The 18,088-nt window shown below is 40.7% G+C and overlaps 1 protein-coding gene across 1 annotated transcript; it reads right to left on the reverse strand.

Moving 5' to 3' along the window:
- Positions 1 to 196: 196 nt before the first annotated feature.
- Positions 197 to 17,500, reverse strand: LOC118398148 (transmembrane protein 65-like). Its single transcript, XM_035793210.2, has 7 exons — positions 16,370 to 17,500; positions 8,963 to 9,007; positions 8,359 to 8,426; positions 8,110 to 8,164; positions 6,480 to 6,522; positions 4,528 to 4,633; positions 197 to 4,356 (listed from the first exon to the last, which is right to left on the reverse strand). The coding sequence occupies exons 1-7, from the start codon at positions 16,620 to 16,622 to the stop codon at positions 4,240 to 4,242; spliced, it is 687 nt and encodes a 228-aa protein (XP_035649103.1). The 5' UTR covers positions 16,623 to 17,500; the 3' UTR covers positions 197 to 4,239.
- Positions 17,501 to 18,088: the final 588 nt, after the last annotated feature.

Consider the following 18,088-nt stretch of genomic DNA (forward strand, 5'->3'; position numbering starts at 1 on the left):
TTCAGGGGGTGGCCCCAACCAGGACTAAGACTTAGGTCCAGCAACTCTCAACCCAACACGCCAAATGTTCCGTAACAAGATCACAAGGTGTTGGATTAAGGTAAGCATACCCCTTTAGCATGCATTTGCACAGGCACAAAGGAGGGATGGGGAGGCAGGACAGAACAGTTTTATAAAAAGTATTAGAACCGTAAAACATTGTTTGCATGTTTTATTAAATCATTGTTGCAAAATACAAGAGCAGTCAGTCTTTTTACACAAGTATTTTCTCTTCAATGGTATAAGTATACATTTTAAAATGCAAACATGGCAGCATAGATACATTTTATGCACATGGTAGTGGGGAAGAGCATTGGACGATAAGTCCATATTTGTTTAAATGAATGCCGGTAGCTTTCTCATTAGCATGAGACTTTCTTGCATGTTCATTAATGGGGACAAAGAAAAAACATGACACAAGGAGGAGAGATGGAGAGGTCTACTGAGATATCATGGTGGAGCAATAACCAATAAGGGAGAGCGAAGAGTTGGATAGCAAGGACGGGGAGATGCCTATTCAGATAATTGATGGAAATCAGGCAAAAACAAAGATTCCACGGGAGGGGAAATTGGTGCAACAAGCAAGACCAGAGAACGCCAGGAGAAATAGCAGTAAGGGGAATGAGCCGAGGCATATACAAATGTTTCAGCCACCAGAGGGCAGAGGTGAGGAAATTGTGCATGGCGATTAGTGCTAAAGAGAAGGATGTAGAGAGATCAAGACCAAACTGCAGAAATACTACTCACCCACAACAACATTCATTGCTTTCAAACAAAACTATCAAACCATTTGTTACACCTTGGTGCACACTTTCTTTTTAGTCTGGTTGTGCTGCAATGGTGTTTTTACATCCAAGTACATTGCTGACAACAAAACTGCATTTAGCAGTAATAGTTTAAATAATAAGGGTCATTATGAACATTCATTACAATTCATGAGGAAATACAGCAGTGTGGTGAGGGGCATTCCAGTTTAAGTTCTGCATTTATTGAAATCAAAAAAGGCAAACTGAGAAAACGAATACCGATATTCAAATAGACAGAAAACAAATAATTTCCTTTCACACAAATGACTAGTTTGATTATATCTATTAAAAAATCTGATTTTAGGCCACCATAAGTAAATGGTTGTCTCAGATAAACAAATTCGTAGCTATCCTACAAAAAGTATATAATATTGGCAACAAAATAGGTGCAGTAATTGCATTTTAAGAAACATTGTATTGCTCGTCTTCTGTGCACATAAATCCAACCTGTTTTAGAACACATACTGTAGTGAGTGCAGTTTTACACTTAATTGTTCAGCTTACTTCAGAAACGGTTTCCTTAATTTCTCCAAAATAAAGCAGATTAGCAAACATTTACATACTAAAAATGACGCTTTCAAACATCAATTTAAATACTTTTTCACAAAATAAAAATCTGTGTGCTTGTGTTTAAAAAGGTCAAAAAAATTAATACAAATACAATTTGAGGCACTTCAATGGTATGGACTGTGAAAATAGGCTTTTCTAAAATAATTGTAAAGGCTAGTTAGCAACAGTTAGCCAATTCAAGATGTTGACATCCTAGGAACCCACGGCATTATGCATTCTCAATGTAGTGTGTGTATAGTACAGGTATGTTTGTAACTTCTGAAAAACTGGGTTGGTAGTGCTATAAACAGCATTCGTGACCTGATTGTCAAATGATAAAGTAATCCCCTTTTCCTTGTTGACAAAAAAAAAAAATCATATAATTGTACAGAAATTCCTCAACAAAAGATGAATCCTTTGAAAATATTCTATAATGTACAAGCTAGTTCAACCGGTTGATGTTTCAATCAGAACAAAAATAAAATACCATCAAGGTAACAGTTTACATTTTCCTTGGTTTTATCTTTTGCCAAAATTGTGAAACTTGAAGACCGACAACATGATTTGTGTTTTCATTTCAGCTTCCAACAACTCCATGATAAAATGTAAACCAATTGACTGCAGTGTAGTCTATCAGTGGGCCAACAGGGATGAGTCTATGAGTAACTTGCAATAACTCATGATAATCACATACACTACCTGTCAAAAGTTTTAAAACACCTACTCATTCAAGGGTTTTTCTTTATTTTGACTCTTTTCTACATTTACATTTAAGTCATTTAGCAGACGCTCTTATCCAGAGCGACTTACAAATTGGTGCATTCACCTTATGACATCCAGTAGAACAGTCACTTTACAATAGGTGGGGTTTCAGGTGTCTCCGGAAGGTGGTGATTGACTCCGCTGTCCTGGCGTCGTGAGGGAGTTTGTTCCACCATTGGGGGGCCAGAGCAGCGAACAGTTTTGACTGGGCTGAGCGGGAACTGTACTTCCTCAGTGGTAGGGAGGCGAGCAGGCCAGAGGTGGATGAACATTGTAGAATAATAGTGAAGACATCAACGCTATGAAATAATACATATGGAATATGTAACAAAAAAAAGCTAATTAAACAAATCAAAATATAGATTTTAGATTCTTCAAAGTAGCCACCCTTTTCCTTGATGACAGCTTTGCACACTTTTGGCATTCTCTCAACCAGCTTCATGAGGTTGTCACCTGGAATGCATTTAAATGAACAGGTGTGCCTTATTAAAAGTTAATTTGTGGAATTTCTTTCTTTAATGCGTTTGAGCTAATCACTTGTGTTGTGACAAGGTAGGTGGGTATACAGAAGATAGCCTTATTTGGTAAAAGACCAAGTCCATATTATGGCAAAAACAGCTCAAATAAGCAAAGACAAACGACAGTCAATTACTTCAAGACATGGTCAGTCAATACAGAAAATGTCCAGAACGGAATTTTTCTTCCAAGTGCAGTCGCAAAAACCCATCAAGAGCCATCATGAAACTGGCTCTCATGAGGACCGCCACAGGAATGGATGACCCAGAGTTACCTCTGCTGCAGAGGATAAGTTCATTAGAGTTACCAGCCTCAGAAATTGCAGCCCAAATAAATGCTTCAGAGGTCAAGTAACAGACATCAACAGTTCAGAGGAAACTGTGTGAATCAGGCCTTCATGGTCAAATTGCTGCAAAGAAACCACTACTAAAGGACATCAATAAGAAGAATTGCTTGGGCCAAGAAACACGAGCAATGGACATTAGACCGGTAGAAATTTGTCCTTTAGTCTAGAGTCTAAATTTGAGATTTTTGGTTCCAACCGCTGTGTGAGATGCGGTGTGGATGAATGGATGATCTCCGCATGTGTATTTCCCACTGTAAAGCATGGAGGATGAGGTATTTATAGAGGGGGGGGCTTTGCTGGTGACACTGTCAGTGATTTATTTACAATTCAAGGCACACTAAATCAGCATGGCTACCACAGCATTCTGCAGCGATACGCCATTCCATCTGGTTTGGGCTTAGTGGGACTATCATTTGTTTTTCCAACAGGACAATGACCCAACACACCTCTAGGCTGTGTAAGGGTTATTTGACCAAGAACAAGAGTGATGGAGTGCTGCATCAGATGACCAGGCCTCCACAATCCCCCGACCTAAACCACATTGAGATGGTTTGGGATGAGTCAGACTGCAGAGTGAAGGAAAAGCAGCCAACAAGTGCTCAGCACATGTGGGAACTACTTCAAGACTGAAGTTGATTGAGAGAATGCCAAGAGTGTACAAAGCTGTCATCAAGGCAAAGGGTGGCTACTTTGAAGAATCTCAAATGTAAAATATAACACTTTTGGTTACCACATGATTCCATATGTGTTATTTCATAGTTTGTCTTCACTATTATTCTACAATGTAGAAAATAGTAAAACATTTCATTAAAACCCTTGAATGAGTAGGTGTTCCAAAAACTTTCGACCGGAAGTGTACATTGGTTTAACTTAATCTCAAACAAATGTTCAACCCATCAACGAAATCCATCCTGCGAAAATACCTTGCCATCAAATGCAACTACTTTATAAGCCTAATGGCTCATAATACATTTTCAGAAGATTATCTGGTAGCTCAGTTGGTAGAGCATGGCGCTTGCAGTGCCATAATAGTGGGTTTGATTACCGGGACCATCCGTACGTAAAATGTATGCACCCATGACTAAGTCACTGGATAAAAGCGTCTGGTAAATGGCATATATAATGAAATAGAGAAGGTTTTCAGAGATAGAGATCAACTAAAATCATGCTGCTGATGCTTGTTGCAATTGACGCAAGACCAAAAAAATGGTTTACATGCTGTTAAGAGTTCGGGGTGTTTGTTTGTGCTTCTTTTTTCTTGTGCTCATCTTCATCCCCTAGGAATAGCAGGGGGAACATTCCGAGAATGCATCCGATTGTGACTCCAATGCCTTTTCCCTGAGAATATTGCATGTCTATTAGGTTATCATAACACTTTGAACATGGATAACTAGTAACCCAGCCATCCTCTAAATATCTCAATTTATATATGGCCAATTTCTCATAACCAGATTAAGATTTTTAGTCCAGTACTAGGCCAGCCCATAAAGATAATTTCTAAACACTCACCATGTGCGAGCTAACCCTGGTCTGCCACATGTCTGCCTGCTTGGGGGTCAAGTCAGGAACCTGCATTCCTAGCCTGGAAGCTAGGATTTCCACGTATCCTGCAAGACTGCCCACAGAAGGACAATATACAGTGCCGTGCGAAAGTATTCGGCCCCCTTGAACTTTGCGACCTTTTGCCACATTTCAGGCTTCAAACATAAAGATATAAAATGTTATTTTTGTGAAGAATCAACAACAAGTGGGACACAATCATGAAGTGGAACGACATTTATTGGATATTTCAAACATTTTGAACAAATCAAAAACTGAAAAATTGGGTGTGCAAAATTATTCAGCCCCTTTACTTTCAGTGCAGCAAACTCTCTCCAGAAGTTCAGTGAGGATCTCTGAATGATCCAATGTTGACCTAAATGACTAATGATGATAAATACAATCCACCTGTGTGTAATCAAGTCTCCGTATAAATGCACCTGCACTGTGATAGTCTCAGAGGTCCGTTAAAAGCGCAGAGAGCATCATGAAGAACAAGGAACACACCAGGCAGGTCCGAGATACTGTTGTGAAGAAGTTTAAAGCCGGATTTGGACACAAAAAGATTTCCCAAGCTTTAAACATGCAAAGGAGCACTGTGCAAGCGATAATATTGAAATGGAAGGAGTATCAGACCACTGCAAATCAACCAAGACCTGGCCGTCCCTCTAAACTTTCAGCTCATACAAGGAGAAGACTGATCAGAGATGCAGCCAAGAGGCCCATGATCACTCTGGATGAACTGCAGAGATCTACAGCTGAGGTGGGAGACTCTGTCCATAGGACAACAATCAGTCGTATATTGCACAAATCTGGCCTTTATGGAATAGTGGCAAGAAGAAAGCCATTTCTTAAAGATATCCATAAAAAGTGTTGTTTAAAGTTTGCCACAAGCCACCTGGGAGACACACCAAACATGTGGAAGAAGGTGCTCTGGTCAGATGAAACCAAAATTGAACTTTTTGGCAACAATGCAAAACGTTATGTTTGGCGTAAAAGCAACACAGCTCATCACCCTGAACACACCATCCCCACTGTCAAACATGGTGGTGGCAGCATCATGGTTTGGGCCTGCTTTTCTTCAGCAGAGACAGGGAAGATGGTTCAAATTGATGGGAAGATGGATGGAGCCAAATACAGGACCATTCTGGAAGAAAACCTGATGGAGTCTGCAATAGACCTGAGACTGTGATCCAAAACATAAAGCAAAATCTACAATGGAAAGGTTCAAAAATAAACATATCCAGGTGTTAGAATGGCTAAGTCAAAGTCCAGACCTGAATCCAATCGAGAATCTGTGGAAAGAACTGAAAACTGCTGTTCACAAATGCTCTCCATCCAACCGCACTGAGCTCGAGCTGTTTTGCAAGGAGGAATGGGAAAAAAATTCAGTCTCTCGATGTGCAAAACTGAGAGACATACCCCAAGCGACTTAGCTGTAATCGCAGCAAAAGGTGGCGCTACAAAGTATTAACTTAAGGGGGCTGAATAATTTTGCACGCCCAATTTTTCAGTTTTTGATTTGTTAAAAAAGTTTGAAATATCCAATAAATGTCGTTCCACTTCATGATTGTGTCCCACTTCATGATTGTGTCCCACTTGTTGTTGATTCTTCACAAAAAAATACAGTTTTATATCTTTATGTTTGAAGCCTGAAATGTGGCAAAAGGTCGCAAAGTTCAAGGGGGCCGCATACTTTCGCAAGGCACTGTAAGAAACCTAGCTATGGTAGTCATGTACATTTTTTATTACCCTTCCATTTCAAGGTCAAATTTGAATTTTCACAGAAAAGAAATTCACACTCATTTCATAATCATACCCGTCTACCCAGTAACGTGTACCCCCGAAATACTTGCACAGCTTTGATAGGTCTAATATTTAGACTGTGATAGAACTAACGGAGGAGTGGTTGGTCCTCTTACCCAAGGCCAGCCAGGTCTGAAACCAGATTCCCAAGAGCTGCAGCTGTAACAGAAGGGGAATAACAGGGATTTATGCATAGTCTTTCAACCAAACGATTCTCAAAATCAGTTCAATATTTTTCAATACAACTGCTCCTGTTCTTCTGACCTTTGTTTAAACATGTAACAATGCTGAAAGGCTGTTGATACTTAAAATTGAAAAAAATTAAGTTCAGCCACTGTCTCTACAGTTTGCAATTAGATCAGTGTACTGAATTGTATTATCACTCCATTTCATTAGCATCAGGGAGCTCTCAAACATCAGCCACAATATTGACCAGCCCAAGGAACTACTTAGATCTGGCTGCTTTAAACCCTGAGAGCATCGTGAAAACGCTGCTTGTGCATCACACTGGGATAAGGAGCAACCATAAATTGCACTGGGGTGAGGATGTGTAGTGGCACTATATAATAGCACTTGGTAAATTATGGATGAGATGAGCCAATTTCAAGCACAATGAATTCAAGTAGATCGATGTGTATTAACATGAGCCAGCATTAGACAGCGCTGACTATGAGAATTGGATTTGGCAAGCACCTATATGTTCTTGTACTCACTGATTAAACCATTATTTCTTGGATAGTGGTGATAATGCAAAAGTGAACCCCAAGGTGCTAGAGTGGTCCAGGAATTCAGTTCCACACACTAGTGTTGCATCCCGAAATGTGTTTTTGTTTTAGTGCACTAAAATGTATTTTTGGGGAGCATAAGCAGAATGTGAGTATCTCAGTCTAACAAATCCAAAACCTTGCAAAAGCAGTTGTTTGGGATTGATCAGATGTGCTCAGTGGTCAATCAGTTAAATACATATTAATTTGGCATGAGGGAAACATAGTCTACTCTAAACAAAAGCATCCCACAATTCTCGGGAGATGCTTTAGCCCAATTGCAATAGCTGCCGTAGTCATCAATGGAAAAAGCAGATACCAAATAAACAAAATCATTTTTCTCAGTTGAATTCCATTCAGGGACAGTAGCCTACATGCTTCCAAAAAAGTAGCCTACAAAATCCATCAGCCACCATAGTGGAGGGTAAAATGAATGCCATATGTCACAGGATATGGAATATACTAGACTGGGTATACCATCATCACCTTCCAAATCAGATGGTCGTCCCAATATGTACTTTTGGTTTCACTCTGAAATCAGGACTGGGGTATCTTTTGATGTGGTATCCATAGCAACAGTTAATATACCCCATTGGTAAGAGGCTATCTAGACTGTTTATTTTGCTCTTTTGGTTATACTGTAAGATAATTGACCCCTGTAAGGGTGTTATTTTTAAATGTTATTTAACCTTTATTTAACTAGGCAAGTAATTTAAAAACAAATTCTTATTTACAATGACGCCTACACCGGCCAAACCCGGACGATGCTGGGCCAATTGTGAGCCGCCCTATGGGACTCCCAATCACGTCCGGATGTGATACAGCCTGGATTCGAACCAGGGACAGAAGTGACGCTTCTTCACTGAGATGTAATGCCTTCGACCACTGCACCACTCAGAATGTTGAAGTATTCCAAATCGACCAATGTCCATTGAGGGAGCTGCTGCTACATTTGAATGTTTCAGATCACAATCAATCTTACCTGCCATGGTCGATAGTCCAAAGGTGACCCCTATAGACAACTCAATCTGGGTTCCCTAAAAGTCAAAAGCAGAAATATTACAATTGTTTCTTGGTGTTAGATATTCATGTTGACTTCCAAAAACAAAACAAATCTCAATTCATCCTCCCATAGACCATCTACAATGTGAAATACAAAATACATTTAAAATGCTAATTTAAAACTAAACTATACGTAAATTCAACCACCTAAAAAAGTCATAACACTTACTGCCGCAATCATGATGGCATTGTCCAGGAAGCCAAAACCAATGAAGGGGATTGCATTGTGTAGGAGCACTGCAAGCAAAATTGTAAAGAATATTAAAAATACAAATATTCTTATAGTTTGCTGCTAAAAATCAATCTGTCTTGGGAGTTGTCTCCATCATATGAATAGGAATGTTCCTGTTGAGTGATGCGAGTGACTGACACTTACCCTGTCACTAAGTGACTCACACATGCTTGTTTGTGCCTGCCTGTACTATATGTTTATGGGGACAATGTACTACTGACAATTTCTATACTGTCAAACAGCTTGGCAAAAACTAGCTCAGTACCACTGTTCGAAAGCTGACACTGTCATTTTCAATGGCTGACTCAAAGATTTCCCCACACACACTATATTGTTGGTTATTTTGAGATAAATAGCACTAGAGTAGAGCGACTGTGAAACAAAGCTGATAAGACAATTAGAGACTCTTTTCCAAGGTGTATAATGTGGCTATGGAAGGGACGACCTCTTTGATCCCCACTGTGAAAACTTTTGAGCTATAAATATCTCTATGGTACAAAAAACATTTTATACATAATTTGAGTGACAGTTTTCATCTTACCGTATCGGATCTGAGCTTGAGTAAGCGGTGAAGTCTCTTGCGTCTCTGAAAGGCAAGAACATCAAAAACAAACATTTATATTTGCAAAATTATGTGCACTTGGGGAGACCTTTCAGATCCTAATCCACCCTCATTTTTTCTCTCCCAGAAAGCTTGGCACAGATGTGTTTCTGCAAACATTCCAGCATATTATTCACTGTATAGGCCTAACGTTGAATGAACTACGCCGCTCTAGCCAAGAGGTGCCAATATTCAATGGGAGAAAAAAAATCTTGGGTAGGATATTCATTAAATGTGTTAAGAAGTTATTGTACTACTAGTCAGTCAGCTGTTTTGTGGGAGTGAATGTGGACAGGCATGGACGTCTCCCATTACTAATCATGTAACGGTAGTCCCCCCCATTCATTAGTAGTAGTCAGGTGTTGGAACCGGTTTAGGGAACAGAAAATTTATTAGAGGAACAGAATCAAAACTGTATATTAAAGTCCCGTCCCCCCTAAAGGCTTAGACTTTCAGGTTAAAAAGGAACGACATAAATCAGGTACTTTTTGGGGGTTCCAACTGGTTCAGAACTTTATTTTGCTGGTCGGAACAGTAACAAATAAATAAGTGGTACTGTTCAGAACGAAGCAATTGGAAAATTATTTTTGGTTCTAACCCCTGGTTGTGATAGTAGCAGCATGGGTCCAGAGTGGAAAGGTGATTTATTTCCATGTCTCATAAAAGAGATTGAGTTTGCAATTCCAGTTTTAGATGCATTTGGTCACTAGAGCAGGTTGCACTCTGGGACGGTGGCCAGGTGCATCCTGGGTGAATTATGGGAGACAAATGCCTTTAACCCCAATTGGGTCCTTCATTAAGAGTTCAGTTTTAAAAACAAACACACAAACCCCAGCACAGCGCTAAGCAGATTCACAACTCTAAATGTGACCATGGTTGGAATAGGTCAAAGATGCTCCCTTGAGACAGAGGGGTTGGGGCGCTATTTCTGGAGGGGTAACCCAAGACTAGGGTGAGGTGACCCCCAACTGACGCAGTTAAATGGGGATGGAAATACAATTGATGTCATGAAATAGCCTACTTATTAAATCAAAAGCAGCAGGCCAGATTGCTCATGAGTGCACAGCCGCTCATAAAAGAGAATAGGTTTTTAGTGTGGACTATAGAAGCCACAAACTTATGTTGCAACTGGAAAAAAAAGTGCTTGAGGGAGCGTGACAAATGGGATGTGAATGTCCAGAGCTTTTTACCTTTGTCGCTCTAAAACCAATAATAAACATGTTGGTAGTGGCTGAGGAAACAACACCATCTGGCACAACAAAGGCTTATGGTTTGATTTAATTTCTGTTGACTCATGGGGGGGAAAGACTGGGCAGATGGGAAAATATCCCAAAACTTCTATGACTCCAAAATTGATATCTGTGCAATCTGCAGCCAGTAGATGTTCAATGAGAAATAGCATAAGGCTACATATGTCATCTGCAACTCCAATGTCCTCCACTTCATTCATTTCGGAGGAATCAGTGAGACCTAGACAACATAATTTTAGAGCGATATCAACACTGCATTCTAAATTGCCTTTCTGAACAACTGGCACAGCAGGCAGCAGTGCTGCAATGATAGGTTGTTTCCCTCAGAGCTTAGCTGGAGTGGTGCATCTGCCTCTGCCTAATTACAGAGCTGTCTATTCATCTCGTCTGTGGCAATCGTCACCATCTGCCAGCTGCCACAGTTCTGAGGAACTGGCACTTCTCCAGCAGCCAACACATCAGATAAGAGTAGCTGTACCTGCTGCTAGGAACCAAATTGGAGAAAATTGCGTTTGTGTCTAGTCTCTGATGGCCAATTTAATCTCCATAAAAGCAGTGAAAGTAAATATATCCTAAATTAAATTGGAGAGGAAAAAAGGAAATATGTGCCAAGATGTTTTGTTTGCCAGTGAACAATGGGCAATGCAGCCAGATGCCATAGAGATTGTAAAATGACTACATAGCTCAAAAAAGCCTGAAATCTGCTAAAACGATTTGACTGAAATTGGAGTTGCAGACAAGACTAACAATTGCTTTTTAATGGATTCTAAGGGAGGGAAACTGCATTTATTCAACACACTTCTGACCACTCCAAATTAAAAATCAACTTATTGGTATATTTGCATAAAATGCTGAGACATGGTCTTGCCATTACAGATTTGGTGCTGGGTGAACAGACAATCATCCCTTGATATTTTCATTATGATGCTTGGCACATAGTTGCATTCTTGTTTGGATAACAGGGTTATCATTTCAAAGAGCCCATTACTACAACGCCATACTGCGTTGATATTCAATGCAATTTCTGTGTTAAAAGCTGTTTAAGCTGATGTCGTAATCACAAGGCTTACAACTAGTGACAAGGTTGTAAAAAAAAAAAATACTAGAAAGTTATTTGAATCACTAAGCGACTCTCCTGGGGATTTCCTGTTGAACATGAAGACAGGGTGACGTGGAACAAGGCAGCAGTATCCGACATTCACATCTCATGACAAGTGACTACAGTGCATTCGGAAACTATTCAGACCCCTTCCCTTTTCCACAGCCTTATTCTAAATTGGATTATATATATTTTTTTTAATACACACAATACTCCAAGATGGTGTAGCAGTGGGATGTCGGTTTTAATTGTCTTGTCCCGTCTATATCGTTTTTCTTCGTATACATTTTTTATATTTTTAATCTCAATTTCCATCTACGGACTGAACATACTCTCCTGCAACCCACCTCACCCAATGTGGTATGGATCTGCTATTTTTGTATAGTTTAGAATCGGAACCCCCTTCAGGAGCTAGCCAGCTAACTAGTTACTAGTCAGTTATCCACTGCTAGCAGTCATCACCGTTAACTCGGACATCTGCCAGCCTCAGCCCGGTCAATTCCTGCCAGTCTGCACAGCACGATATCAACCCAGAGCATATCGGACTGCTTTTCTCTACCACATCTTCGGATTCCTACCGCAAGTTCTTAACCTTTACTCTGGATCATCGCAGCTAGCTAGCTGCTATCCGAGTGGCTACGCCTGGCTAATGTCTCTATCCCGAAGCAAGCACCAGTTAGCCTGGTGCTAGCCTGGAGCTAGGCCCATCTCCCGACGACCCGAAGAGAGCCATCAGACAATTCCTGGGCCTCAGTAACTTCTGCAAATTGGCCTGGACACTTTGCTGCCGACACGGAGCCCCGCCGAGCTATCACGACTGGTCTGCCGACGTAACTGAAGGAGGGGGTTTCAACAGGCTCTTCCGTTGCGATGTCCCCCTGAGGCCCATCTGCTAGCTGTCAATCGCCGTGTCACTAGCTCGCCTAGCTACTCACTGGACCCTATGATCACTCGGCTACACATGCCTCTCCCTAATGTCAATATGCCTTGTCTATTGTTGTTTGGTTAGTGATCCCCCCTTATTTCACTGTAGAGCCTCTAGCCCTGCTCAATATGCCTAAGCTAGCCCTTTTGTTCCACCCCCCACACATGCGGTGACCTCAATGTGCTTAAATGTTGCCTCTAGAGACAAAACCTCTCATCGTCACTCAATGCCTAAGCTTACCTCCACTGCACTTACATCCTTCCATACCCTTGTCTGTACATTATGCCTCAAATCTATTCTTCCGCGCCCAGAAATCTGCTCCTTTTACTCTCTGTTCCGAAAGCACGAGACGACCAGTTATTTTAGCCATACTCTTATCCTACCCCTCTGTTGATGTAGAGGTTAACCCAGGTCCTGCAGCCTCCTGCATCCCTCCCATTCACCAGGCGCTCTCATTTGTTGACTTCTGTAACCGTAAAAACATTGGTTTCCTGCATGTTAACATCAGAAGCCTCCTCCCGAAGTTTGTTTTATTCACTGCTTTAGCACAATCCGCCAACTCGGATGTCCTAGCCGTGTCTGAATCGTGGCTTGGGAAGAACACCAAAAACCCTGAAATTTCCATTCCTAACTATAACATTTTCTGACAAGATAGAACTGCCAAAGGGGGCGAAGTTGCAATCTAATGCAAAGATAGCCTGCAGAGTTCTGTCATACTATCCAGGTCTGTGCCCAAACAAATCGAGCTTCTACTATTAAAAATCCACCTTTCCAGAAACAAGTCTCTCACCGTTGCCGCTTGTTATAGACCCTCGTCAGTCCCCAGCTGTGTCCTGGACACCATATGTGAATTGATCGCCCCCCATCTATCTTCAGAGATCGTACTGTTAGGTGACCTAAACTGGGATATGCTTAACACCCCGGCCATCCTACAATCTAAGCTAGATCCCCTAAATCTCACACAAATTATCAAGGAACCTATCAGGTACAACCCTGAATCTGTAACCAAGGGCACCCTCTTAGATATCATCCTGACCAACTTGCCCTCTAAATATACCTCTGCTGTCTTCAACCAGAATCTCAGCGATCACTGCCTGTGTGCGTAATGGGTCCGCGGTGAAACGACCACCCCTCATCACTGTCAAACGGTCCCCAAAACACTTCTGCGAGCAGGCCTTTCTAAATCGATCTGGCCCGAGTATCCTGGAAGGATATTGACCTCTTCCCATCAGTAGAGGATGCCTGGTTGCTCTTCAAAAGTGCTTTCCTCTCCATCTTAAATAAGCATGCCCGATTCAAAAAATGTAGAACTAAGAACATTAGCATTAGCATCGAATAGCCACCGTGATATGGAACTTTTCAGGGAAGTCAGGAACCAACATACTCAGTCGGTTAGAAAAGCTAAGGCTAACTTTTCAAACAGAAATTTGCATCCTGTAGCACTAATTCCCAAAGGTTTTGGGATACTAAAGTCCATGGAGAATAAGAGCACCTCTTCCCAGCTGCCCACTGCACCGAGGATAGGAAACACTGTCACCACCGATAAATCTACGATAATCAATCATTTCAATAAGCATTTTTCTACGACGGACCATGCTTTCCACCTGGCTACCCATACCAACATCTCAGCACCCCTGCAGCAACTTAAGCATGGGAAACAGTGTTTAAACCCTTTACAATGAAAATCTGTGAAGTTATTCGATTTTTTTTAACAAATGATCTTTGAAAGACAGGGTCCTGAAAAGGGTAAGTGTATTTTTTGCTGAGTTTATGTACTTTCCTGAAAACATAGTAAAACGACAATCTGTTTCAGTAACTATCATTAGTTAGCTAACTATATAGCTAGGTGTCATCTAAAATAACGCTAATTTATAAGAGTTCTTATTTGATTGACAATAAGGATTAGCCACAATAGTGAACACTGCGGTTAGCCTTCAAAATAAAAGTATGGCATAATTCTATTTGTATTCATTTGTATCACTGTCAGTGACATACTTTTATCTTGAAGGCAAACTGCAAATTACACTATTGTCCCTAATCCTTATTGTGGCTAGCTTCACAACACATAACCAGAGCCTCACTAGCCAGATGAAGCTAGCTGGCTGCTTATAAAGGTTTGCTTTGGGCAACAGGGTTAAGTAGCTGAAGTTCAATTTCAATAGGTGAACAACAAGTGGCAACCTAGCTAATACTTACTCACAAGGATTCCTAAATCATTGCGAAGAATAATGAAAATGACTGCAGTTTCTACTGGTCATTGTTTTCAGGCTGGTTGTATTGGTGCAAGCTAGGTACCACGCTAAAGCTAGCTACTCCAGAAGTTGCGGTCAAACAAATTATGCTTTATTACCAATGCGGTATCGTAAACACATAGTTTGTGGCCGGTGTTTACAGTTTCTTTGTACAACTTTGACAGTGCTACCGTATCTTTTTTGACACACAAAGACCCAAACAGCATTCCATAGTATGTATGTTGTGAAGCTAATAGCAGTGACGCTATTACTGTAACTCCGGTAGGGCAACATCTGAAAAATTGTGTACCGGTGCTCGACCAGTCGGCAAAAGCCAATATCACCCACGACAGAGAACGGTTGATTGTCAAGGCCAATGAATTCCATTATCTTGGCTTTAATGGATTTTGCCTTTGAGTTGTCTTGCAGAAATGTTCTTCCTGTTTCAAATGACTGCTCGATTCACACAGCAGACATTGTGTGGGCTAGGTTAGGAATGTGGTGTTGCACATGTAGCGCAAAATTTTATGTGGCGTCATTACGTCATATAGGTATGCACGGTAGCTTTGACATCCGTTTTTAACATTGCAGTTAAACTAGACATTGGGCCGAAACCGATGTTGCCATTTTTAGCTAATATCGGCCGATTCCGATATGTTCACCGATATCATGCATCCCTAGTAGAAATGGTAAAATAAATTGGCATTCCACATGAGAAAGTTTGCAGACACCTCATGGAGCATTTTACCGGTATCTTCAGGAGAGTAATGGCAGAAACTGCGAAAGCCAGCAGGGGCGGGAGGAGAATAGTTGGGTTCTGGTTACGTTTTTTTTCTCTTCTGCTTATCTAGATCTCTGACACCCTCAAGGCATCAAACCGTAAGCATAAAGCATCAGACAAGCTCAATGGATATAGTTGATTTTACTAAAACACATAGGGTGCGTCTATGTGGAAAACTATGAGTACATTTGTTTTTGCAATCGATTGGTTGAAAGAATAAATGACTTTCGGTCAAACAAGTTGTTGTTTTTTTTAAGTCGGAGACAGCACTAGTATTGAATTGGTCAAAAGTTTGGTATATAGTCCCAAATTCTTATCACGCAATAATTACTCCAAGCTTGTTGGATGCATTTGCTTTTGTTTTGGTTGTGACACTGCGGAGCCGGCCGAGAGATAACACTCAGAAAACATACCTCAATCCAGACATGAGAAATGCATTGTATTCTGAAGTCACAATATACCAAATATTACACAGAGAAGTACCGTCAATCTTATCTGTTTCACAGTTGGGGTACGTTTTCCAAGCTGGCTCTACCGCATCTTAATCAAAATCTGGAATTCTATTCATACCCAGTGCAGCTGTAAGCAAGGGGTCTGAATCTATTCTGGCTATAGAAATGGGAGAGGGGGCAGGTTACAGGCAACGCCTTGAAAAGAGGTATGAATCATAAGTGGCTTCCACGCTGGTGTCTCCTAACTAACCCCACCAAACGCCTTGTGAAAATGTTGCTTTCTATTTGAAAAGGAGCAACACGCCCACCATGATTCTCTATATATTTTAAGCATGCTTAAAAGATTAACGTTTTTGACTTCAATGGCCTTCTTTTAACCTTGCTTTAAATAAAACAAATCATGTTCAATGTTGGGCGAGCGTTGCGCCTATTCCCTTTCAATGATTGCATTTTTTTGGCTGCACCCCAACTCACTCTGGTTGGGCGCCCTCCACTTATTTCTACTCATCTCTGAAAGATTTGGACTATAATTTATCTGAAACCATATCCATTAGTGACCCTTGAAATTGGACATAACTTCATTACAATAACTGTTTTTTTTTATCTTACCTTGTGCTATTGCTATGGACTCAAAGCTCTGCAGTTCTTTGAGTAAACATGTTCTTTCTTTGGGGTGAAGGCTGTAGATGAATTCTTTTGCTCTTTTTGGAGAGTTCAGGTGCTCCCGCTGCTCGTTGAGTCCGAGCGTTCCCATCCAACAGCTTTGCACGTGGGACACCTTCAAAACCTTTCCGGCAGTGACACTTTCCAGCACTGCTCTTGCTGTGTATCCTAGAGTTCTCTGAAGACAAAGCTTGAACATTGTGGCAAAGGGGGCAAATGTGTTGTTCGTACAAATAAAAAATGGTGTATCCCAAAAGCCTTCAAATAAGATGGATAGGTTCTCCTCCAGTTTGACATTGAACAGCACTGCCAACCAGCCAATTCGAAAAACTAGCTAGCTTACTGTACCATGGTGTTTGCTGTAGTAACGTAAGTAGCCAACATTGAACGCGTTAGCGTAATCATTTGAGAGCAGTCAAACTAGCCAAACCACACTAGCAAGTAAAGTCAAACTAGCTAGCTATTATTGCCAAGTTGCAACGTTACTTTGTAGATAAAGTAATGCCCATATGCAAAGTGAAAGTCCACTCTTCTATTATTTTGGAAATACTAATGTAGTTAACAAACTGCAGTAGACTCCTGTTGCATTTCTGGAATAATATATTACTAAATGTGTTTGGCAAGACAGAGCAGTTCGCGAAAGGAAAACAATAGCTAGCTAGCCAACTTAAGCTAATTGCACAAAACCGCATGTCACCAAAGACTCTGGCATGCCTGCCAATAGGAGTCGATGATCCGTAAGAAAATAATATTGTGGCGTCGGGTCCACACTTTTTGGCTTGAGAAAAAAAGCAATTTCACTGCAAACGTCCGTGCAATTCCTCAGACAGTCTTGATATGGCCCAAAAAAACTGATCTCAATGTTATGAGCCGAGTCGTCGACTGGAAGCCTTCCTCGATTACTTCCACTTGCGACCCATGTAGTTGTTTTTCTCCCAAATACAGTATGGTTCTTCCTCGATCATCATTTACTACATTGAGCTGATATATTCATCTAGCTAGATTAATTATTATTGCTACCACGTCTCCAGAGATATTTGTTGGTCCAAGTTTCATCATAACTGAGCCCCGCCTCGAGTAGTAGTAAACCACATCTCCCAAAATGCAACACAAAACTTATCAAATTTAAATTAATCAGTCATTACAAAATTAAATGTCCAATGTACATACATTCGGCTAAATGGGTAATCAAATATCCAACAACTAGGGAATCATCCCATGCTGTCTGTTTGTAAAGCAAAGTTTATAAAAATGCTGTAATGTTACCACCTTGTGGTTTAAAACAGGATGCGCTACTCAATTTATTTCGAGGCATTATTACATGAGTAGCCATGTGTGATCAGAAGTACCTTTGTTTTGCCAAAGAATGTGTAATAATGGCTGCATTGTCAAGTATCTATGTGAGGATTCAGCATTTGGTTTGTAAAGGTTTGAATTTGGTGTGTGTGTGTGTGTGTGTGTGTTGTAGGCAGAGTTGGAAAATGTCGATCTCTTATCCCTGCTAGTTCCTCCTAGGTACTTGTCAAAACAGCTCAAAGTTCATCACTGCTCATCATATCATGCTGTGATGAAAAGGGTGCATTTACTACATTGTTTGAAGGTATTCTTGGGTACTTACTGACCAAACCACTTTAAAGCTATATTGAAAATAACATTGTAAACTTT

The sequence above is a fragment of the Oncorhynchus keta genome, chromosome 19 (genome assembly GCF_023373465.1).
Source record: "Oncorhynchus keta strain PuntledgeMale-10-30-2019 chromosome 19, Oket_V2, whole genome shotgun sequence".
In the NCBI taxonomy this organism is placed as follows: domain Eukaryota; kingdom Metazoa; phylum Chordata; class Actinopteri; order Salmoniformes; family Salmonidae; genus Oncorhynchus; species Oncorhynchus keta.